This window comes from Odocoileus virginianus, chromosome 5 (assembly GCF_023699985.2).
Source record: "Odocoileus virginianus isolate 20LAN1187 ecotype Illinois chromosome 5, Ovbor_1.2, whole genome shotgun sequence".
Classification (NCBI taxonomy): Eukaryota; Metazoa; Chordata; class Mammalia; order Artiodactyla; family Cervidae; genus Odocoileus; species Odocoileus virginianus.
In genome coordinates, this window is record NC_069678.1 from 91,724,820 (window position 1) to 91,750,244 (window position 25,425).

General features: G+C 43.8%; 1 protein-coding gene across 5 annotated transcripts in view; it reads left to right on the forward strand.

Moving 5' to 3' along the window:
- The window catches only part of CSMD2 (CUB and Sushi multiple domains 2), a 697,019-nt gene that overhangs the window by 70,279 nt on the left and 601,315 nt on the right, over positions 1-25,425 (forward strand). For all 5 annotated transcript variants that reach the window (XM_070468425.1, XM_070468426.1, XM_070468423.1 and 2 more), the window contains one exon: positions 11,142-11,358. In XM_070468425.1, the coding sequence (XP_070324526.1) occupies positions 11,142-11,358 (217 nt within the window). The remainder of the gene's footprint in view (positions 1-11,141; positions 11,359-25,425) is intronic.

Here is a 25,425-nt window from a genome sequence, read left to right on the forward strand (position 1 = left end):
AAGGCATAGATTGGTAGGGAGGAGGCATGGAATTTGGTGGATGGCTATTGCAGTGTGTGTGTTTGAGTGTGTGTGTGTGAGAGAGAGGAAACTTACTAACTGCCCAGGAAACCAGGGGAGGCTCTTCAGAGGAGGTGCTCTATGAGCTGAATTTGCAACAGTGAGTAAGGTTTGCTAGGTCGAGGAGGTAGGGGAAAGGCATTCCGGGCAATGGGCCAAGCATCGCACAGGCCTGAAAGATCCTGGGGTGTTTGTAGATGATGAGCTATTTAGTGTGACAAGCATGAAATGTGCAGGGAAGAGGGACTAAGGTGAGGCCCAGTGCCAGCATCTCTATGACCCTGGCCTCTTGTTTGCAACTAAAGGATGACTGAAGAGGCCAGAGATACTGTGTGGGTCCTGCTTCTCCCATCTGTCCAGACAAGGTGGCCCTGCAGAAGGCAGGCACAGAGATGGTCGAGTCCCATCGTAGGTGTGAGGTGTACAGTGCACTCCCGTGTGCAGGGGAGGTGTCGTCAGTGGGTGTGATTTAGCGGCGTCTGCAATGCTCCTCTGTTTTTCCTCTGTGGGCAGTCTCATTAATTGCATGGCTTCCACAAATCCATATCTCCAGCCCAGATTGCACTCCTAGATTCCAGTCTACTGCCCTAATTGCCTTCTGGCCATCTCTGGATGTCCCACTGGCTTCTGCAACTAAATTTGTCCAAAATTGACCTTATCAGCCAATAAATATTTGCAGAATTCAATTGAATTTCCCTGCCAAACTTCTCAAAAGAGTTATCTCCTCAAAATTATCATTATTTGTAGACAACATGATTGTGTACCTAAAACACCCAAGGGAATCAACTGAGAAATCTTTAGAATTAATAAGAGTTCAAAAACCCAGTTGGATGCCAGATGAATATATAAAAATCAATAGGTTTTCTGTTTATCAGTAATAACCAGCTAGAAAAAATAACGGGAAAAAAATGTCATTTACTAAAGCAAGAAAAAGTGCATAAAATGTCTACAAATAATCTTAAGATGTGACTAAGAGCTATATAAAGAAAAGTAGAAACCTTTACTGAAAGATTAGCTGATATTTTTTGATCACTTATATTGTGTCACGTACTGTACTGAGTATTTAGCAAGTTAGCAGATATAATCACATTAATCTATACAGCCATCCTTGAAGTGGGTATTCATTTTAAAGATGTCAAAATGAGGGTTTAAATAGTTTACGTAAATTACATCTTAAGTATTAAGTGACAGTTAAGTATTAACACAAAGTATTAAGTGACAAAACTGAAATTTGAACCCAAGGCTTCTTGTTTCCAAAACCCAAGCTTTTAACCTTTTCACGAAGCCACTTTCAGAATACACCATGCATCACAAATGGTAGGTCGGTAGGTGTTGTCTTTTTTTTTTTCCCATTTATTTTTATTAGTTGAAAGCTAATTACTTTACAATATTGTAGTGGTTTTTGCCATACATTGACATGAATCAGCCATGGATTTACATGTGTTCCCCATCCCGATCCCCCCTCCCGCCTTCCTCCCCATCCCATCCCTCTGGGTCTTCCCAGTGCACCAGCCCTGAGCACTTGTCTCATGTCTTAATCCATTTTACTCATCCATTCATTCCAAAAAAATATGAAGGACTACTAGGGGTGAGTATTGAGCTAGGTGCTAGAGATAAAAGTGTGAAGAAAATCTCAAGGAGTCTATGGCTGGAGAAGCCACATTTACATATCATTATATCACCATTAGAGAAGGCAGTGATATTCACTAATTCAGGGATCCTCAACACCCAGGTCACAGACTGGCACAGGGCCGTGGCCTGTTAGGAACTGGGATGCACAACAGGAGGTGAACAACAGGAGAGAGAAGGAAGCTTTCTCTGTATTTACAGCAGCTCCCGTCTCTCGCATTACCGCCTGAGCTCCCTCTTGTCAGATCAGTGGCGGCATAATAAATGTAATGCACTAGAGTCGGCCCGAAACCACCCCCGACCCTGGTCTGTGGAAAAATTATCTTCCATGAAACCAGTCCCTGGTGCCAGAAAGTTGGACACTGTGGTTCTAATTCATTCACTGAGGATAAGCAACCAAAGGAAGAATGTTTGCCATTATCTTGAGAGCTGCAGGAGGGCCTCCTGGAGGAGGTGATGAGTCTTAGAGTGCCTGGAGTCAGCTGGATGAGAGAACTAGACAGCATTCCAAGCACAGAGAACTGAGTGGACAATTAATTTGCATGAATCGGTCAGTCAACCAACAGCTCTTCTCTGAGCATCAGCTGTGTGCCAGCTACAGGTCTCGGGGCCTGAGAGAGAAAGTAGGAACGAAGTCGCTCCCCTCTCTAATAAAGGTGGTGTTTTGTTGGAGTGAGGGGTTCCTGAAAATAAACAGGAAATTAGATGCCAGAGGATGCTCAGTGCTGTGGAAAAAATAAAGCAGGAACCTGGAGCACTGGTTTGAGAGGAGGAGGGGTGGGTTCTGGGAGGTAACACTTGACTCAGGAAGTGAGCGAGCGGGTCACATGGCTCTTGGGGAAAAGCTTCCTGGGCTAAAGGTCGAGCAGATGCAGGGTCCCAGGGTGGCCTGAGATGGGCTTAAGCAGCATGGCTGATCGCCAGCACAAAGGGATGAGAGATAGGAGGGCAGGTCAATGGGTAGCCAGGCCCTTCAGGTAGAGCTTTTGAATTGTGGCGAGGCCTTTGGCTTTTGTGCTGCATAGAATGAGAAGCCAGAGAGAAATCTTTCTAAATGTCAGTAAAGAAAAACACATTACCAAGGAAAAGACAGATAAATGTGAGTGCTCATAGAAACCAAGCGTTTTATTCTACATGAAAAATCTAAACGAAGCAGAAAAGCACACCACAGGTGCTTTGATTCCTCAAGGGAAGAATTAAATTTCCTGAGGAAAGTTGAAAGGATGTTGAATCTGAATGATAAGGAGATAGATGCTAAATAGGACAAGAGAGCTCTTTTGGCATCTATCAAGTAGGCAAAAACTTTTCGGTAAGATAATACACAATGTTGGTAAACATATAGTAAGATAGGCTTGCCTAGACATGGCTGTTAAGGTGGGGACTTTCTTGGTAGTCCAGTGGTTGTCTCCTTGCTTCCAATGTGGGGGACAAGGGTTGGATCCTTGGTCTGGGAACTAATCCCACATGCTCTGTGTGTGTGTGTGTGTGTGTGTGAGTGGTCAGTCTTGTTTGACTCTTTGTGGCCCCATGGACTGTAGCCTGCCATGCTCCTCTATCCATGGAATTTCCCAGGCAAGAATATGGGAGTGGGTTGCCATTTCCTTCTCCAGGGGATCTTTCAGACCCAGGGATGGAAGCTGCATCTCTTGTGTCTCCTGCATTGGCAGGCAGATTCCTGGAAAGCCCCCACAGGCTGCCTAGAGTGGCCAAAAATAAATAAAATAAAAATGAAAGGGTTAAATTTAACAGAGCTTGTTATTTGTGATAATATAAATAAATACTTTCATTTAAAAAACCAAAACACAATTAGTGCATGCTTTCTTGAAAGTATTTGTGTGATCCAGAGCTAAAGCCGCAGAAATATTCCTACCCTTTGACCCAGGAACCTGCATTTTTGGCAGTCTGTGCATCTATCTAGGGAAATTGTCCAAAAACAAATGCATGATCTCCAGGATTGTCCTTGAAGCCCAGGCAGGTCTTGGCTATGTCCAGTAGCTGCGTTGACTAGGAGGAGGTAGGGGTGGGAGAAGGCAACCCATGCTTCTTCCTGAGAAAGAGAAGCATGATCTCCTTGGATGAAAGTCCATAGCAGTGGTCCTGTTTCTAGAGCAGGTCACCAGGAGTGAAGAAGAGGTAGTCCTTTCCTTGGATGAAATTCAGCACCTTCTAGACATGAAGGCCCTTTTGCCATGCCCTCCCACTCTACTAGCCTATCAATCTTTAGCCGCCACTGTTGGTTATAACTTTGTCAACTCACTAACCAATGTTTAACTCCAGGGAAACTTCCAAATGAGTCTGGCTTCCAGCCCTGTCTAACCAGCTCCAGCAGCGCCTGCCTCAGAAGTCAGCCTGTCTCCTATGGATGGCGACCCCCATCCCTGAAACCGAAGCTGGATGCAGTTACCGCATAAGTGAACATTCGTTCTGGGACTCTGGCCATGGAAAAGCATTTTCCACTGCACTGACCAGCATGCTGTCACCAGATTTTACTAAGAGACCAGGTCTTATTTATAATGGAAAAAATTATCCAGGAACAATTTCAGTGTTTGAGACTAGGAGAATGGTTGAGTAAATTCTAGTATAACTATATACCGGAATGTGGCACATCCATTTAAAATGCTGTTGGTGAACAGATTCAATATCTTGGGGGAAAAGCTCATGTTATAATGTTTACTGAATTGTTGCAAAAGAAAACCGAGAAATGACCTGAATGGCCATCAGCAGGGGAGTGGTTGAATACATTGAGATATATCCAGGCCGTGGAATATTACACATTTATATAAAAAATCAGTTAGATACGGATCTACTGACCTGGAAGGTGTCCCCAATGTATTGTTAAATGAGAAAGCAGGTTGCAGAGAAATGAACACATCTACGATTTCATTTTTAAAACAAAATAATAAAAATTCTCTCGGAATGTGTCTATTTGTTTGCATGAGGGATGAGAAGGTTGTAGAGAGAGTTACCTGCCTGTTAACTTTGGTAGCTTTGGGGTGGGTAGAAAGGAGAGAGATTGGGGGCCTTTTTGTCTTCACACATCTTGGTGTTGCATTTATGCATAGCCATGCATATTACAAGTGACACTGACTTCTGTAACTAAAGACTGAAGAATAACTCACTGAAAAAAGAGCCCACAGAATTAAATATACAGTACTATCTCAATGATGTGAAATATGCATGGAAAAATCTTGCAAAAGAAAGAAAATATTAACAACAGTTGCCTCTGAGAGGAAGGTGAGATGGTGATGTTTCCTCTTTTTAAATCCCTGTCTATATTTTCCAAGTTTTCTATAATGAGCAAAAGGTATGGGGCTTCTCTGGTGCCTCAGAGAGTAAAGGATCTGCCTGCAGTGCAGGAGACCTGGGTTCCATCCCTGGGGTTGAGAAGATGCTCTGGAGAAGGGGAATGGCTCCCCGCTCCAATGTTCTTGCCTGGAGAATTCTATGAACAGAGGAGTCTGGTGAGCTACGGTCTATGGGGTCGCAAAGAATCAGAGATGACTGAGCAACTAACACATACATACATTATTATACATTGTTGTTTAAAATGTAATGGCCCCTGCCTTCTCACCAGCTGGTCTTGCCTTTACTTATTACAGCCTGGCCTCTGTCCCCTGTGTCACCTGCCCACCTGTCTTTGCTGAAATTCATGTACCCATTCAGCAAATGCTTTTTGAATTCTAGGCACTGGGGGTGCAGCAGAAACCAAGACAGAGCGCCCACTTTCAGCATCCATACTGCCAGAGGGACCATTTAATCATCAAACCGAGTGACCTCCTCCCAGACCCTCACCTCAGTTTCTCTGCGATGCTCTGTATACTGAGTCACCTTCTCCTATCTAGGCCTGCCCTCTGGTTCTCGTCCCACCATTCTGCCTGCCCCCCTGCCTCCCACTCTGTCACCTCTCTTGTCCCCATGCACGGAAAGTGTTCCCGCGGGCTCTGTTCTGAACCTCTTCCCCCAACCCCTGATTCCTTTCTCCGCCACAGGACATACTGGTCATACGCAAATTGTGGACCAGAAACTGTAGACCCACACAGGTCTGAATGGGATGCTGGGGATAGTAGTGAAGGATGGTTTCAATGTTGTCTGGGACACGAATGAGGTTGGTCCTCAACGTGTGACCCCTGTGGGGTCTATACTCATGGACCATTCTGTGCACCCTTGTAGCACAGTACTGCCACGTGAAAGTATTTGCTTATGTTTGGTTTGTGATCCACGTCCCATGACCCATCACAGGGTCTAACCTAGAGGAATGAATGAATGAGTGACGTAGTGCAAGGACATCACAGACAGGTTTTAGAGAGGTGAGCTGAGTAGATCTGGTGCCCGTGGGGTGAAATTAAGGAACGTGAACCAAGGGAAAGTTGCGGAGCTGGGAGCTTTATTTCATTATTATTGGAGCTGAATATTTTTTTGGTTTCTGGGCCGCTTATGTCTTCCTTGCGAACTAACTTATTCAAGACCCTATCCAACTTTTCAACTATAGTGATTGTTGTTTTTCTGCTGGTTAGTAATAGTTCTTTCTGTATTAAATATATTACTTTTCTGTCTTTTTCTGTGGCTTTTGCTTTTGTTTCTATTTTTGATCTACACATACTTTTTGTATAAACTATCACTCTTGTAGTATCTTCCACAGCTCTTACATTCAGAAAAATCAGGCAGATAATTATTTGTGCACATTTCCTTCTAATTAGTTTTTTACTTTTTTTAAAAAATAAACTTAGTTTGCTATATGGTATGAATTGAGATAACTTAATTCTTTTCTCAAACATTTAATTAGTTGACCTTGTAAAATGGTTTTCTTTTCTCATTGATTTTTAATGCTGTCTTATACATATTTTAATTTCTATGTCTATTTAAGGCTATTCCTATAATGCCGTTTCATGTTCTGCCTGTCCACTCTTGGGCCACCTTCACGCTATTTTCATAAGCATCATTTGGTGATTCTGTTTAGTATCTTGTAGAATGAGAATACTACTTTTTCACACCTTTTAAAAAAATATCCATTGTCTGTGACTGTCTATTTCTTCCAGTTAAACTTAGGTATCCTTTTTACTAAAGTTAAAACAGGTCATTGGGCTTTTGATCAGAATTGCATTAAGCTTATAAATTAACTTTTCAATAACTTTTCAAAAGGTTAATATTCCAAATTAACCTTTTGGAAGTTAGTCTTCCACTCAGGATTACATATGTCTCTCCAATTATTCAAAATTTTTTTATCCTTCTCTAAAAGTTATTTTTGTACAGGGACTGCCCATTTAAGTTTATTTCCATTCACTATATGCATTTTGTAGTTATCATAAATAAGACCTTGTTTCTTTATTTTTTATCTGTCACTGACATATGGAAATGTCATTGATTTCATTTACTTATTTTGTGTTTGGCTACTTTATTGAAATTTTTTATTAGTTCTAATAGCTTTCTAATTGATTCTCCTGGGTTTTCTGGGTATATTAATACATCATCTGCAAGCTGTATTTTTGCTTGCTCTTTTTTCATTTCTTTTTCTTGCCTCATATGGATTAGCTCTTCTAATAAGGCATGAAATCTCGGAGGTGATAGTAGCATTTTTATCTCATTCCTGATCTTAATCAGATGTTTCACTGTAAGTAGGATGTAGGTTATTATTTTAAAATGGATGCTCTGTAATGTTAAGGAAGTAGCCTTTCTCCTACTTCCAAATGCTTACTTTAATCAGGGTTACATGTCTAATTTTATTAAATGTTCATTTAGCATTTATTCAGAAGACTTTAGCTTTTTTCCCCCTTTAAAATAGGATACTTTGTGTTATCCCTCTTTTGTATTAAAAGAGATTTTTCAATATTAAAGTCATTTTAGAGATTAACTGCCCTTTGTTAGTTAATCCCTAAAGTGGGCTTTAAAAAAAATTAGTGTTGAGTCAATTTATCAGCATTATATTGGATTGGCCAAAAAGTTTGTTTGGGTTTTTCATATTATAGAAAAATCCAAATGAATTTTTTCATCAACTCAGTATTTGAGACAGTGGACCTGGAGTGGACTGCTGACATTTAAATCCCCTCTGAGTAATGGGGTGACTTGGGCTCCCTTCTTTCTTTTCTCTTTGCTTTAGTTCTTCATCTGTAAAATGGAGATGATATGTACAGTATCTACCTTCTAGGGCTGTTGTGAGTATTGAACAAGTTAATATGTGTAAAGTTCTCAGAGGAGTGTCTAACCAAACACTCACTAAATACAAGCACCATATTAAATTATTGAGAACTTAACATGTGTCTGGCACTGAGCTTGGGGTATGGATTCAAATATGGGAAAACTCAAGTAAGGTCTGTCTTATGAAGCTTACAGCCTGGCAAGAAGATGGATACTTATGAATGTGTCACATGGGAGCATGGGCCTTTGCTTCTGTGATAAGTGCTGCCAAGGAGAGGTGGTAGTGTCAGGAAAGCATATCATAGAGGGTTTGAACTAGTCAAGGAGAGACCCTTGACTGGGAGCTGAAAGAAAATGTGCCAGGGAGCACCGGGAAGAGTATTCTAGGAAGAGAGGACAGCATATGCAAAGGTCCTGCGGCTGAGCGGTGAGAGTGTGGTCAGTGCAAAGGACTGGGAAGGGTGGGGCATTTGTTTTCTGCCAGATGTGTTGAGAGTGTAATTGACACATACCACCATGTACATTTAAGGCATATGGCATGATGATTTGATTGATGTATGTTGTGAAATGATTACCACATAAGTTCATCTAATGTCCATTTTTTCATACAGAACAAGAAGAAAAGGAGAAAACAAGAAAGGGAAAATAAAAAGCTGTTCTCTTTGTGATGAGAACTCTTAGGATCTACTTTTTTTTAACAATTTACCTGTATATCTTACAGCAGTGTTAGCAATAGTCATCCTGTTGTACATTACATCCCTTGTAGTTATTTATTTTATAAACAGAAGTTTGTACTTTTTGACCACCTTCCTACAATTTCCCTTCCCCACCCCATGCCTCTGATAACCACAAGTCTAATCTGTTTTTCTATGAATTTGTTTTTTGGAGGGGTTTGTTTGTTTGTTTAGATTCCACATATAAGTAATAGCATATAATATTTATCTTTTTCTTTCTGACTTACTTCATTTAGCATAATGCCTTCAAGGTCCATTCATGTTGTTGCAAATGTTAGCATTTCCTTATTTTAATGGCTGAGTAATATTCCTCTACAGAGGATGAGATGGTTGGATGGCATCACTGACTCAATGGACATGAGTTTGGGTGAACTCCAGGAGCTGGTGATGGACAGGGAGGCTTGGAGTGCTGCATACTCATGGGGGCAAAGAGTCGGACATGACTGAGCAACTGGGACTGAACTGAACTGAATATTCCTCTGTGTATATCTCACAAATGATTTATCCATTCTTCCATCGATGGACATTTAGATTGTTTCCATGTCTTTTTTATTGTAAATAATGCTTCTACGAACATGGAGGTGCAGATATCTTCTTGAGTTAGTGCTTTTGATACATTTGGATGTATTCCCAGAAGTGGAATTGCTGCATCATGTGGTAGTTCTAATCTTAATTTTTTGAGGATCCTTCATACTGTTTTCTGTAGTGGCTGTACCAATTTACATTCCCACCAACAGTGCACACAGGTTTTCTTTTCTCTATGTCTCTGCCAGTATTTGTCATCTTTTATCTTTTTGATGATGGTCATTCTAACAGGTATGAAGTGATACCTCATTGTGGTTTCAGTTTGCATTTCCTTAATGACTAGTGATGTTGAGCATCTTTTCAAGTACCTGTTGGCCTTCTGTATACATATCTTCTTTGGAGAAATATCTATTCAGGTTCTTTAGAGGGGTGGGATTTGGCTGGAAAGCTAGTGGATACAAGGCTAAGAGGCCATTAGGGGTCAAACCATGCAGAGACCCCCATAGGTCTGCAAGTAATTTTTCCTTACTGGAGAACAGTGATGAGCTATGGGAGGTTTGATGTTGGTGAGGGGAAGGGAAGGTGACCTGATTTGATTTCTCTTTCAAAAAGATGTCCCCGGCTGTAGTGTAAATGTTGAACCAGGGTACATGTGGTTGACCAGTTAGGAGGTGGTTATTATGGCGGTCTAGGGGAGAGATGCTGTGGGGTCAAGGGAAATGGAGATAGAGACAGGGTGATAGGTTGTCCATGGGGTTGTGAGGAAGAGGAAAGCATCAGGAAAGGGTGGGTGGAGGACATCGCGAGCCTGCATCTCCCAAAGGAGATGTCAGGTCTGGAGCTCAGAGGGAGGTCTGACATGGAGTGTGAAGCTGTGAGTCATCAGTGCACAAGTGGGAAAATCCTCTAGAATAGACATGAAGGAGAAGAGACCCCAACACGGACCCTGGAAAGGAGCCGGAGAAGGCTCAGTGGGGGCGAAGATGGCAAGTGAGTGATGTGGGCAGAAGCTGGAGACCATGCTGTTCAAAGCATCATTGCATCACCAGGGTTCCAGGTAGATGAGTTCCCCATCCCTCATGCTCAGTGTAGTCTGAGATGCTTTGGTCTGAGAGGGGCATTTCCAGAAGGGAGGGGTGAGCAACAGTGTTAGAGGCAGCTGAGAGAGAGGTCTGTTGAAATGAGGACTAAACAGTATCTGCTGGACCCATCAGTGACCTTAGTGGATCTGTTCGGGTGGATCAATAGGATCAGAAGATAGGAAGGAAATGGAGATAGAAAGAATAGGCAGATTGTGTTTTCTAAAAATTAGGCTATGAAGGAGAAGAGAGAGAGAAGGCTGGAGGGAGAAGAGGAGTAGAATGGGGAGTTGCTTTCTTAGTCATAGATTCTTGAGCACATTTGAAACAGGGAAGTTCCGGTGGAGAGGAGACAACTGAACACATGTAATATACTTGAGAAAGAAACATGCGTAAGGTTCGTGAAGATTAGGGAGGGATAGGATGCAAAGGGCACTGGGAGAATGTCTTTAGATGCAAGGAGGGCTGGTTCATCTGCAGGAGGCAGAAAGACCACGTGGGGTAGGCTGGATGGGTGGGGTGGAATCGGGAAGAAAATGGGGTCCCCACTGATGGTTTTTATTTTCTGTGGAGATGGGAAGAGAGGGTGGGAGCTGAGCAGAGGGACTGGAGGGTCAAGGGACCATGGAAAATGGAGAACATTTGAAATCATCTTTCTGGCATTTAGTGTTGTAGAGAGGAAGTTCTGTCTGGTCTGCTGGCTTTTAGTTTGGACTCTCTGAGCCTTGTTTCCTACCTCACAGAATCGTTCTGGGGCTTCAGTCCAGCAATGCTCATTTTATCAGCTGGACAGGGCACAGTACAAGCTAGCTTGCACTCGGGGTCAGTCACCCCACTCCCCCCACTCTGCAGCGAGCATGGGCTGGTCCAGAGGGAGCACCTGGAAAAGGGGTTTCATGATCATCTAACACGCTGTGCCCCTCCCTCTGGCAGAGTCTCAGAGTTCTTCTGGCTATATAACGGCTCCCTTTCTCTCTCCCAGGCCAGAACTGCACCTTCCAACTGCTGGGTCCCAATGGCACCGTTGAGAGCCCGGGGTTCCCGTATGGCTACCCCAACTACGCCAACTGCACGTGGACCATCACCGCAGAGGACCAGCACCGTATCCAGCTTGTGTTCCAGTCCTTTGCCCTGGAGGAGGACTTTGACGTCCTGTCGGTGTTTGATGGGCCACCCCAGCCAGAGAACCTGCGAACCAGGTACCACCCCCTCCTGCCCGTGGCCAGCAGCTGGGCCTGAGCCAAGCTGACTGGGGGGAAGAACCAGGCAGGGTGAACGGTAGTCAACAAAGACCTCTGTTCTTATGAGGCCTGCCCTCAATTTCTCTTTCTTTATAGTCCCCAATTCCTTTCTCCCACTTAGAGGTTCCCAATAGGCAGATGGATGAGTAGGGCATTTGGGAAGACTAGATAGAAAACATAGAGAGCAATTCAAGTCTTTCTGTCGAAACTGATTTTGCATGCATATGCAAGACATACATCCCTTGGACCCAGCAGTTATGAGTTGAAGGCCAGTAGCGACTGTGTCTTGCATCCTGTGTTTGAAAACCATCAATACTTTGTTGGAAATGGCCTTGGATTTGTGTGACTTTGACTCTGGGTATAGAATGGAGAATTTAAGAAGTTCCCACTTTTTTAGACCCCATCACAGGTGATGGAAGAGAAAACTATGGTGAGGACGAGACTGCTTTCTGGTACTCCTGAACTGGTTCCCGAGGGGAGAGTTCATATCAAGGAGGAAGACAGGGAGGGAGAGTACCACCTCTGCAGAAAGAGCAGACTTTGATGGGACAAAGGTCAAGGCCCCACAGTCACAGCTTTCCAGGTTTTGTTGACCTGGTGGCCTGCCGTGCTCCCTCACAAGACTCCTCCTGGTTCTGCCCAAAGGACATTGGGCTCCCAGGGAGACAGAGAAGCAATGGCATGCCAGCCAAGCCCTGGGGAGGTCAGGATGCTAATTGGAAGTGCAAGGATGTGAGGTTCCCTGCCAAGTCCCTAACCTCAAGGCTTTGTTTAAGATGCTTTTGGAGAAGAGTCACAGACAGCATCCCCAGGACAGTGCCAGCCCTCTTGCTCACTCCCAGCCCTCTCAGGGCAGTGCAGACGTGAGGCCACCAGGCCTGCCACAGGGGTGGGCCTCTGGGGCTCCCCTGACTCAGTGTCCTTCCTGACGAGACCAGGCTTGTCCATCCACCCTTGACATTCCACAGGGGTTAGCACACAGTAGGTGTTCACTTGGGTGAAGAGACCGGGGTCCTCTCCACTCATTCATTCCACAAATATTTCATGAGCACCTACTGTGTTCCAGACACTGGCCCTAGTGCTGGGGACACAGCCGTGGGCAAAACAAAGCCACTGTCTTTGTGGAGGTTACCTGCTAATCGCAGGGGTGGGGGGCAAAGGGTAGGTAGGCCTGGACTTGAATGTGTGAGTTTATAGTTCAAGGACATCGGGTGGGGCTGGAGATATAGAATTAGGAGACTGGGGCTGGACAGAGCTGAAAACTGGGAGCCTGGACTATTGGATGCTGAGATCAGGTGATCCCATCCGTGGGGCACTCACATAGACTCTCAGGGAAGGTTTGAAAGATGGTCAGATCGGGAACTTCCCTGGCAGTTCAGTGGCTTCTCCCAGTGCAGGAGATCTGGGTTTGATCTCTGGTTGGGGACCAAGATCCCACATGCCACAACTGGAGATCCTGCATGCTGCAACTAAGACCCAGTGCAGCCAAACAAATAAATAAAAACAAATAAATATTAAAAAATAAAAAAAGAAGAAAATCAGGCCAATGAAGTGGTTGGTTGGTATACAAATGGCTGGAGGCAGATTCAGCATCCTGAAATTCTTCCAGCTTTCTTTACTCTTAAAACAGGATGCACTCGTGGGTGATCAAAGCTTTATTTTCTGGCATTTGGGTTCTCTGGCTCTGTGAATGAAATGTAGAAGACCCCCAGAGGTGGGGATGACTCTGGCAGGGAAGGGTGGGGGTTTCCAGGACCTAGGAGCTGTCCTGGCAAGGACCTGGATGTGTTTCCAGCCAGGGCGCAGCCCTCTCTGACCAACCAGCATGATTGAGGAGGAGGTCCTGGGGTTGGTACCTTCACGAGGTCATCCCTGCCCTGGCTCCTCTTCCTGTTGTCATCCTCCTGTGCTCACTTTGGTTCATTTTCACTGCATGTAGTTTTCCTAGACAACTTTTCTCCTTCCACACTATCACTGTATATGGTTTTCCTAGACAACTTTTCTGGAGAAGGCTGTGGCACCCCACTCCAGTACTCTTGCCTGGAAAATCCCATGGATGGAAGACTCTGGTAGGCTGCAGTCCATGGGGATGCTAAGAGTCAGACACGACTGAGCGACTTCACTTTCACGCATTGGAGAAGGAAATGGCAACCCACTCCAGTGTCCTTGCCTGGAGAATCCCAGGGACGGGGGAGCCTGGTGGGCTGCCGTCTATGGGGTTCCATAGAGTCGGACACGACTGACGCGACTCAGCAGCAGCAGCAGCAGACAACTTTTCTCCCTCCACACTATATGGGATCGTACCCCATTCTTGCATCTGGTTTGTACATTTGCATTTTCTTCTTTTTTTACTCAATTAGTCTTGCCAGAAGTTTGCCTATTTTATTGGTCTTTTTAAAGTTCCAACTCTAGGGCTATTAATTTTCTTCCTTTCCTATTGCCCACCTTATTGATTTCTGCTTTTATCTTTCTTCATCTTTCTCTCCCACTTACCTTGGGCTGGTGTTGCTCTTCTGTTGTTTTTGTGTGTTGAATTAGTTCCGTTACTTCTTGTCTGATATTAAAAACATTAAGAGACATTTTTCCCTAAGCACAACTTTGACCATATCCTATAAATTTTGATGGATAGTTGTTATTTTATAAATAGTCTCTAATTGCAGTTTTGTTCCTTCCTTGACTCTAGGGGTTTTTTTCCATCAAAATTTCCAAGTAATATTTTTATACTTAAGTTATTATCAAATTATACTGCTTTATGTTCAGATTATGGTTTCTATTTTAGAGAATTTTTGACTTTTTTCTCTCAGTATAAGATCATTTTTGGTAAACATTCTGAGTATTTGAAAGGAACATGTATTCTATGGTGGAAGGCTGAAGAAATTCATGTTATTAATATTGCTTAATTTTTCTGCTTTCTTATTTATTGCCTAAGTGCAACTGATTCTCTTAACATTTTCACTGTTTTTTTTAATCAATTTCTCCTTTTATTTCTAAGTTTTTATATTGATTATTTATTTCTAAGTTTATATATTTTGATGTATACTCTTAGCATGTCAGTATTTTTGAGTAGCAGATATTCAGAGTCAATTATAATTCTCCCAATATAAAAGTTATATTTATCCCCCCTTTTTGCCTTAAATTCTACTGTGATACAAGTATTGCCACTTTGGTTTTATTTTAGGTTTGCATTTATCAACCATCTGCCAATTCCTCTATTTTAATATTTCTATATCATAGTTTTATGTATCTCTTGGATTTTTGTTTTTAAATCTTTCATAAGAATTTTTATTCTTCAACAGAAAAGTTTAATTCACTCACACTTTTTGTTGATAACTGTTTTATTTGTTCTTGTATAATATCTAATACTTCTGTTTTTAAGCTTCCTTACTATCTTTTCCGATTTCTCCATCTTTAAGCACAAGTTTGCTTTGCCTTGTCTCTGATTTTTATCCCACTGATGGTTAAAGGTACTTCTTGAGAACACATTTTAAGCTGTGTTTCTCTGTCACCATCTTGTGTAGTGAGCTCGTGAGCCTTTTTCTTAGTCAGGTCTCACTGGCCCTACATCATGTAGAAATTCTGAGTTTCCACGTGGGGGTATAGTCTTTCTTTTCATATACCATGGACTATTTCCTTGACAACTTAGGAGGTCAGACTGAAGGACAGTTTAACATATTGTCTTGGCTCTCCATCTTGAACTGGAAATCTCTAAGATTTTTATTCTTTTTGATTTGCTATTGTGAATAGAATTATTTATTTTTGGATAATTCATTGTTAATATATAGAAATACAATTGATGTTTGTATATTGATCTTGTATCCCATGTCCTTGCTGATAGTTTTTTTTTTTTAATAATTGTGGATAAAAACAGTTTTAGTTCTTCCTTTTCAATCCGGATGCTATTTATTTATTTATGCTTAATTGCATTAGATAGCATGTTGAACACATCTAATATTCAATACAATATTGAATAGAAGTGATGAGGGTGGACATCCCTACCTTGTTCTTGATCTTAAAATAGTCTACCTTTCACCTTTTAAGTGTGATATTGGCTGTAGGTATTTGGTAGATGCCCTTCAAATGAAGGTCTTTACATGGAGGGTTTTGGCATGGTCTGGCTGCAGTGTGGAAAATGCATTGGTTTGGCGGCCAGACTGGTGACATCCAGGTCGGGCAAGAGACAATGGTAACCTGAGCTAGAATAATGAATAGAAAAGAAGGCATGGGTTTGTATGATGCTACGGGAAAGTGTGGTCCTCAGAGTTAAGGGTAGATTTGTAGGGATTGTATAGTAGGAGTATGAACAAGGAAGGGGTAGAGGATATCTCTGCAGTGTCTGGTTTGGAAGCAGAAAGCAAGCCAGGTCAGCCTAATGCGAAATCCAGCCTCCAGGAAAATGTGTTCTCGTGGCATCCCGGGAGAAGCGAGGAATTTTTTGTGCGTTGTTTGCCTTCGTTCGTCTAGCAGAGCAGTTAGGTCGCCTCTCTCGCTGTGTTTTCCTGGGAGACAGAGGGTACAGTGGTGACAGGCCCAGATTTATACCCAGCTGGCCTCCACGTTTATTTGTGCCGTGACTGGTGCCAGGTTTGGCTTCTCTGAGCCTCACCTACAAAGTGGTGGTGATACTGACCCGCCTCACAGGGGCGTTGTATGTGAGTCACCTGCTGTAGATTGGTAGTGCCCATACACATTAATTGCACCCTTCTCTGGCCTTCTGCTCTTAGGAACTCAGACTGGGCTAGAGCACTTTGGTGCCTGTCTTGACAATTCCTCTGTGGCCCACCCATTAGACTGTTTACACGGGGGGCTGCAGATGTGGACGACAGACATTGAAGGAGAGACTGGGCTCAAGGGAAGTCACTTGTTTTGGGTAGCATTGCTGATCCCACAGTGGCCCAGCAGTGGGCCTGGGAGACTGGCAAGAAGCCTGCAGCGCAATTCTCTCTGCATTGCTTGGGGTTTTCTGTCTCAGGTTTGATAGGCATAAGTTTTGTAATTCTGCCCTTTGTGCATTTTAATGCATTTCTCTTTTCTTCCCTTACTTTCTCTCAATCCTTTTCACTCTGTTTATGGATGCATTCCAGTAAAAGGCTGGAGTCACCTTCCCACCCCAATTCTGGATCCTCTTTATACTCGCCTTTCTCTAGCTGCTGGTGCATGGGTTGTGTTGTGAGCACAACTTCCTTCCTGGTTAGAGTCAAGTTCCTGGAGGCTGGGAATCAAGCCTTCTACCACGTTTGACTGTGGCCAAGCCATGCAGTAAAATATATATCTTGCGGATGCAAAAAGTGAATTCCAGCTCCTTGCTGGCTGCTTGGCATAGACAGGTCACTTTGACTTTTATCCTCAGTATTCTCATCCATGAAGTGAGTGTATCGGTATCTACTTCGTAGGTTGCTTGATAAGGATTTCATTAAATAATGTGTGTAAACTGCTTTAAATTGTGATGAGATGTAATCAAAAGAAATACTCGTATGTTGGTAGAAAAAAATTAGAAAATACAACTAAGCAAACACACACACATACACGCGAACCCAATAAATGTGTAAGACACGAGGTAGAACAGTGATTCTCAACTGAAGGTGATTTGGACCCCAAGGGAACATTTGGCAGTGCCTGGAAACATCTCTGGTTGTTACAGCTAGAGAGGGGCCATCTGGTGGGTCAAGGCCAGAGATGCACAAGACAGCCACAAATGCCAGTGGTGTTGAGGCTGAGAAATCCCAAGGTAGGCGTTTAAGGAGGCGTTAAGACTTTTAGCATCAGTCGTACGTGGGTGTGAATCCTCTTTCTGTGTCAATGATGTTGGACAAGTAAGTCACCTGTCTGGGCCTCAGTTTCCTCCCCTGCAAAATGGGGAACTCTAAAGGGATGCTATGTACTGACAGCTGCTCCTAGCATCGCTAATGAAGAGGTGCCAGTAGGCACACTGCATACAGCTTGTTCCATATGCAGATGTCATTCATCTCCCAACAACTCCCTTTCTCCACCAGGAGTTCACAGCCATCTTCTTGAAAGCATCTCACATTTCATCCAGAGCTATTCACAAGCAGCATCCCAGGGTGCCAGAAGGCAGCGTCTGGCTGCTTGAAATTAAATTTACAATAGAAGCTGATCAGATTCTTCTCATAATGGATCAGGGTGGGAAATGGGAGTAGGAACTGGTCTTGAAGTCCGAGGAGCCTGTAGGAGTTTAGAAATTAGCAAGAAAAGAATCAAGAGCTGCCTAGATGATGCAGTGTCAGCCCTGCCTGGATGAATTACTGAAACAATCCCCACATCTCTGCTTTTGCACAATTAGATGGCCCTTCTGTACTGGCAAACATCCTATTGCATTGCAGTTTAATGTGGAATGAAGTTTTCTAATGGAACATGAGCAAACGTAATCTATGGAGCTGCTGCTAATAAACTACATCACTGTGTATTGGAGGGTTTATAGGGCACTGGTGATGACTGCACCAGTTAAGCACAGCTAAGCATCCCTTAATTTAGACATTTGGGCTCAGGTTATGGGAAACACTGCAACTGTTTCCCCCTGTTGCTGGCAATACACATTCTGTCATCCGCCTAAGGTAGAATGCAGTTTTAGTCGTTTGGGACTTGCTGCAAATTTCACTCAACCAGCATTAGACACCTGTTTGGAAGTTGTAAAAAGTCCACAAATTTGCCAGATTTACTGTCTTCTTATGCCTGTGTATTGCAGCAGAGACCCCCTAAAGGACCTGCCTACTGGATATCTTAAAAAGTGTGCCTACGCACCAATACGGTTGTCCTTGGAGGATCCTCTCCCCAGAATACCTTGAGAATGTGTTCTTGTGGTCAGGAGGTGGCTGGGAGGACCCATGGGGATGAGGGAGCATTCCTGTTTAAGATTAAAGCAGAGGAAGGATACTGGAAAGGAGAAAGAAGAAGTGATGACACCGCGCACCTCTTGTGTGCCAGCAACCGTGCTAGACACGTTCATTCACTTGTCATTTCTTCAACATTTATTGAATGCCTACCAGGAACACCAGGTGTCGGAGATACAACAGTTAACAAGACAACCTCTGCTTTCAAGCAACTTACAGTCTCTTTGAGGAAACAGATAAATAAACAGGCAAAGGCAGTCCAGGAGGCTATGGCTGGGGAACCTGATGTACGTAGTCATGGGGAGATGCTTGTAGGCCCTGATCTGTGGGCCTGGGATGCCAGCCCTGCTTCTACCCCTTTGCTGAGTTAATGCTCACTCATTTTTCGTATCTCAACTCATTTGTTGCTTTCTCACCTGGGGAATCCTCTGTGACACCCCTACTTCTCAATCCGATCCAACCCTCTTGTGATATACCTCAGATTACTGTGTGCCTGTCCTTCATGTCTTTACATGTGCGTGCTGTATGCGTCTTAGATTTCTGCCCATTTCCCTCACAAGATTGTAGGCTCCTTGGCTAGAGAGACTGTTTGTCTTATTCTCCCCTGCATCTCCAGGCCTGACCCATCGGAGGCACTCAACAAATATTTATGGAGTGAGTGAATGAATGGCCTTTGGAGAAAGGGATCCCCAATAGGGTATCGAAGGAGGAGTGGGGAGACTGTTTGAAATCAAGAGAATAATATGTGCTCAAGTCAAGGCAAAATCAAGATAAAGGCAAGATGCAGAGAATTCACTAGGGGTGGAGTGTTGTGGGGAGGTTGGGGTGTGGCCAGCCCGGATCCCCAGGAGCCCTGTATGCACGCTGGGGAGCTCACAGGATGGAAGTAGGGGCACACCTAAAGGTCCTAAACAGTCATTACACATCATATGTAATAATTCAACAACACCCCCATGAGCTGAGTAGTATTCATTCTCTTTGCAGAGGTTAAGTAAATGTGAGTGGCTAGTGGAGGAAGGGACCACAAGTCTCCTAGAACCAGAAGCAAGGCTTCCTTTCCATGTCCAAATGCCATCTGACTGCTTGGGACTCATTTGCATTCACTCCACTTCCCTTTAAAAAATTCATTCTGCTTTCCTTTTTTAAGCAGTTTCTTTAAAATAGTAAAAGTAACAGGAACTCAGTACTTAAAAAAAAGAAGTCAAGCTGTACTGCAGTGTATAGAATGAAAAAACACAAGCGCCTCCTTTCCCAGGCCCTGTCCCAACCCTGCTCCCTGGAGGTCACTGCTGTTAGCAGGTTGGTGTGTGTCCAATTTCTTTTTAAATAAAGATTCATTAAACTGCCCATGAGGCTTATTGGGACATCCATCAGCCCCTTAAAAATTGTTCTGATGAATTAAGTGTAAACTAATTAGAAACATGGATTCAATTACCCTCGAAACACACAAGGGTTTAATAATTAATAGGAAGAGGGCTTGAGGCCAAAGGCATTATGGATTTTATCAAACTCCTAACATCTGAAAAGTAAATACGTCTGATTCATCCTAAATGCGGGCAAATTTGCCATCCAGAGGCAAACCTGTTGGTAGGAGCTTCACATTTAATCGAAGAAGTTATCTCTGATTAATATGGAGTCAGCTGAAGTGTGCAGAGGCCAAGGCCTACGAATGCTACCAGACGGGGCTGCCTGGAACAGGGCAGCCGCCTGTCTTTCTGGGTCACCACAGTTGGTTTGGTACATGACCTTTCCCCAGGCCAGCTTTGGGGGACCTGCTAAGGCCCCCAGTGATACTGCAGACCCCTCTTATGGGCCCAGACAGCTGGGGAGCAATGCTGGCCCAAGAAACACTGTAGAACGTCGGGGGAAGCATTCTGTTTATCTCCTTGGACGATGAGCTCTGATGACTTAGATGGACAAAGAGGAGGATCAGAGTGATTGAAACATTTACTTGTTGTGTGCCAAGTGCTTGAAGTCCCACAGCTTATTCAGTCTTCATAATTTTCCCACAGGTAAGAATTATCACTTCCATTTTTATCCATTTTTCCATTTTTTTCTTATCCGTTTTTTGCATTTGAAGGAAGCCAAGTCTCAAAGAGGCTATGTGCCTTGGGGGAGATGTATTCAAAAGCTCATATTATCTATAGTGATGCTTTGCATAAAATAGATACCTAATGAGAACCTACTGTATAGCTCAGGGAACTAACTCAGTGCTCTGTGGTGACCTAGATAGGAAGGGAATCCAAAAAAGAGGGGATCTATGTATACATATAGCTGATTCACTTTGCTAACACAACCTTGTAAAGCAATTACACTTCAATGAAAAGAAAATTCCTTTTAAAGCACATATTCACACAGGTCTGTACAACCACATCAAGGCTGAAGGGGGCTGCGGAAGGGAGCGAGCAGGGTCTGCAGTGACCCGTGGGCAGCCGTGTGCTCTATCACTTAATGCCAGAGGGTGGGTTTGGGCAGACGTGGTGGGGGAGGTGTTGGCAGCGGGTGATATACAAAGCCAGGTGGGCAGCAGTGTCGGGGTCCTGAGCAATCTCTCCCTTCACAGTAGGGCCCTGTGGTTCAAGGTCAAAGTGAATTCTTGTGGCAAAGCCTTGCTTTGCTCATTCGCCAAGTCTGCTATTTAGTAGCAGCCAGAATGCAAGGCCCCCTGCAGCCCGAGTCTTGGACCAAAAAGCTGTGTTGCCTGCATCCCTCCCCATGATCAGTCCCGCCCACAGTGTCACCAGGTGTTGTCAAAGATGTGAGTTTACCCCAGAATGGAGTTGGTTTCCCTTTGACCCTCCTTTGCCTGTCTCTTGCAACTGGTGACCAATAGGGCTGTTGCTGAGATAGGAGTGTATCCCTTTCTGTATCCTCAGCTCATTCCCTGAACCTTTCGGACAGCAGAAATCAAGGTACAAGGCTCCCTGGTAACCCTGGGATGTTGTCCTCAGGGAGAGGCAGGTTTGGTAATTTTAGCATTTATTCCATTGGTCAGCAGAAATGGTACCCAAGTAAGCATCTCCCAAGCACTGAGCTCCTCATTCACTTAAAGTAAACATAAAAGAAAACCAATTCTTAGTCTCTTAGTGAACAGAGAGCCACTGTTAGTGAGAACTGGGATGAGGAGACATGGGGTCTGGCCCAGCACAGCTACTGGTGTGCTTGTGACCTTCACCAAGTCCCATCCCTTCTCAGGACCAGCTGCATTTTCCTGACTTATAAATTGAGGACTTAAGTCCAAGAGAACGCCAAAGCTTCTCCCAGCGCTGAACTTGTGTGATTGAGTGATATTGGAGATGTATGTGGAAGGGCTATAAAATACTCCTGATCTTCTTGGATTATTGCTGCTGTATTCAGGTACTGCTCTTGGCTTTTTCAACAATTTCACCATTTGTCTTTGGCATAAGGGTTTATTTTCCAGTGGCCTGTTAAGCAGGGTGGCAGAGAAGGCTAACTGTCTGCCATCATTCTTGCTTCTCTTCCACCAGGCAGTGCTGTCTGTGGGAAACAGCTGCCAGAGTGGGTCAATATTTCTCAGCCTCCTTTGCATCGAGGTGGAGCTGAGCACCTTAGTGGTCAGTAGAAAGTGGATGAAGTAATGGTAGCCGTCCCTGGCATGGCCCGGAGAAGCTCCCTTGTAATCTGCTCTGTCTCTTTCCCTGGAGACAAATGTAGGAAGCCTGGATACCTGGTGGGTCTTATGCAGTAGGACCCACCCCCTCCCTTGACTGCTGATTGACTGGATTTTACGTAAGTGAGACATAAACTTGTGTACACGCTTGAACCTCCCAGAGCCCAGGGTTTATCTGTCACTGTAGCTAGTGCTTCCTTGGCCATTGCAAATCCTGAGTCTTGGCATTTCGGAATTTATTTTAGAACCTAGGGTAGGTGAGGATTCTAGATAGCAGTGTCCATTAGCTTTCCAGAATTGATACTTGTTTTCAGGGAAATGAAGCTCCTGGTGGTCTGGCCTTTGTGCCTAAAAATTAGGTCATTGACTGATAAAATACAATATTTTTAAGCAACTTTATTTGTGCTCTTGACTTTTGGTGGAGTCTTCTTGGCACCAAATGTGGTTCTGCTTATAGTCCTCTCTCTCCTATTGCCTGTATTTCCAGCTGAGCATGCATGTGTGGTGTGGTGGTTAAGAAAGGGGCCTTGGAGCCGGCCTGCCTGGGTTTGAGTCCCAGTTCTGCCTCTTTAATGGTGGTGAGATGCTGAGGGAGTCACTTCTCTCTGAGTCTCAGTTTCTGTATCAACAAAGTTGGGATTAGAGTAGTGCCTACCCTTAAGGAAGTTGTGAAGATTCAACTCCCCTACAGGCATAAAGTGTGCAGAAGATGCTGGACACATAGTAAGCATCAGGTCAATGTTAGTCCTCTCCAAAGCCCGTCCCTTCCGACTCCCTCCACTGCTGCCACAGCGATCCAGGCTACCGTCACCTTTCACCTTTTCTCACTGCAGCCCCCTGCCCAGGTTCCGTGCTCCTTGTTGCTGTCATTCGATTGCTCAGTGATGTCTGACTCTTTACAACTGCATGGGCTGCAGCAAGCCAGGCTTCCCTGGCCTTCACCATCCCCTGGAGTTTGCTCAAACTTATATCCATTGAGTTGGTGATGCCATCCAACCATCTCATCTTCTGTCGCCCCCCCTTCTCCTCCCGCCTTCAGTCTTGCCCAGCATCAGGGTCTTTTCCAATAAGTCAGCTCTTCGTATCAGGTGGCCGAAGTGTTGTAGCTTCAGCTTCAGCATCAGGCCTTCCAGTGAATATTCAGGGTTGATCTCTTTGCAGTCCAAGGGACTCTCAAGAGTCTTCTCCAACACCACAGTTCAAAAGCATCAGTTCTTCAGCGCTCAGCTTTCTTTATGGTCCAATTCTCACATCCATACATGACTACTGGAAAAGGCATAGCTTTGACAAGACGGACCTTTGTTGATAAAGTAATGTCTCTGCTTTTTAAAATGCTATTTAGGTTCATCATAGCTTTTCTTCCAAGGATCAAGTGTCTTTTAATTTCATGGCTGCAGTCACCATCTGCAGGGATTTTGGAACCCAAGAAAGTAAAGGCTATCACTGTTTCCATTGTTTCCCCATCTATTTTCCATGAAGTGATGGGATCGGTTGCCATGATCTTAGTTTTTTGAATACTGAGTTTTAGGCCAGCTTTTTCACTCTCCTCTTTCACTTTCATCACAAGGCTCTTTAGTTCTTTTTCACTTTCTGCCATAAAAGTAGTGTCATCTGCATATCTGAGGTTATTGATATTTCTCCCAGCAATCTTAATTCCAGCTTGTGCTTCATCTAGTCCAGCATTTCACATTTTCTACTCTGTATATAAGTTAAATAAGCAGGGTGACAATATACAGCCTTGACATACTCCTTTCCCAATTCCAGTCCGTTGTTCCGTGTCTGGTTCTAACTGTTGCTTCTTGACCTGCATACCAATTTCTCAGGAATCTCTGTCTAAATAATAAGGCAATATAAGTGAAGGGTGTGTTAGTCGCTCAGTCGTCTCCAACTCTCTACGACTCCATGAACTATAGCCCACTAGGCTCCTTTGTCCATGAGATTTTCCAGCAAGAATATTGGAGTGGGTTGTCATTCCTTCTCCAAGGGATCTTCCCGACCCAGGGATCACTTCCCTGGTTACTCAGATGGTAAACAATCTGCCTGCAATGCAAGAGACTTGGGTTTGATCCCTGGGTCAGGAAAAACCACTGGAGAAGGGAATGCAACCCACTCCAGTATTCTTGCCTGGAGAATCCCATGGACAGAGAGGCCTGGTGTGCTACAGTGATAGGGTTACAAAGAGTCAGACATGATTGAGCGATTAATGCTTTAACCTTACTAGTTTTTAACCTAGCATCTTTGTTCTGTTCTAGGATTGCATCCAGGAAACCACATAATGTTTAGTCTTTCTGTCTCCTTAGGCTTTCTTGGCCGTGACAGTTTTGCCCCCTTTCCTTGTTTTTGATGATTGACAGCTTTGAGGAATACTGGTCAGATGCTGTGTAGAATGTCCTTCAGCTGGGATTTGTCTGATGTTCTCATGATTAGACTGGAGGAGTGTGTTTGGAAGGAGGGCTCCCTTTTCATCACATCATCTCAGGTTGACATGCTGTCAACATGGCTCATCTATGTTGATGCTGGCCTTGATCACTTGGTTGAGTTCAGATTGTCAGTCTTCTCCACTGTGAAGTGCTGCCCTCTTTGGAAGGAAGTCCCTATGTGCAACCCACTCTGACAGAGTTGAGAGCCAGCTTCATCTTGAGGGCAGAGTAGCTACATAAATTATTTGGAATTCTTCTGCAGGAGAAATCTATTTTCCTACACTTCTTAATTTATTTATATCAGATGGATGGATGGATATTTATTTTTTACATTGGGTTATAATCCAGTACTAGTTTATTTATTTTGTTTGCTCAAACTGAAAAGTTTTGGGCCATGGGGGAGTCTTTCAGTTGACTCTTCTTGTTTCCTTTGGCATTTCCCCATCATTGTGAGCTTTTGCCATTGATGATGTTATTGCTGTTATTGTTTCACCAAAGCTCTTTGAAGAAATGAACTTTGCATCCTTGATGTTAGTAACCAAGATCTGGTGCTAGATATGCTCATTACTAGTGAGGTATCACTGCTTCTAGGCCCTCTCAGCTGACAGAGAGAGGGAATATGTGTATGCATCCTAACTCATGTGTATGCACATATCTATAAATATTTGTATATGTATCATCTATATCTGTGTTCAGCTAAATGAGAGTTCATATTGGAGTCTCCAGCTATAGTCTAGTACCACATGGATCATTCTGGCCTCCTCGCTTTACTTATTTGGAACCTTCCACTCCAACAGTGAGACACTTGGTTCCCACCATCCACCATCCATTGGCTGAATTGTTCAATTCCAGGATGTAGAGTGATATCAGAATTGTTAACTTGTATTCCATGGGAAACAATGTTTCAGCTAGAGTACAGTAAACATGTGCAGTTGTTTTTGCCTTTAGCCTTACAGATTCCACTCATCTGGAAAGTTACTTAGGTAAGCACATGAAGGAAATGCACATCAGAGAAGCATGTGAGGTGCAAGTGGTGGCCAAGGAAGCTGTCACACTAAGAAGGTGACTTTGGAGTGAAAACCTGATGAGTTTGGTGTCTCCACCTATCATTAGGTGGCTCCCTGGTACC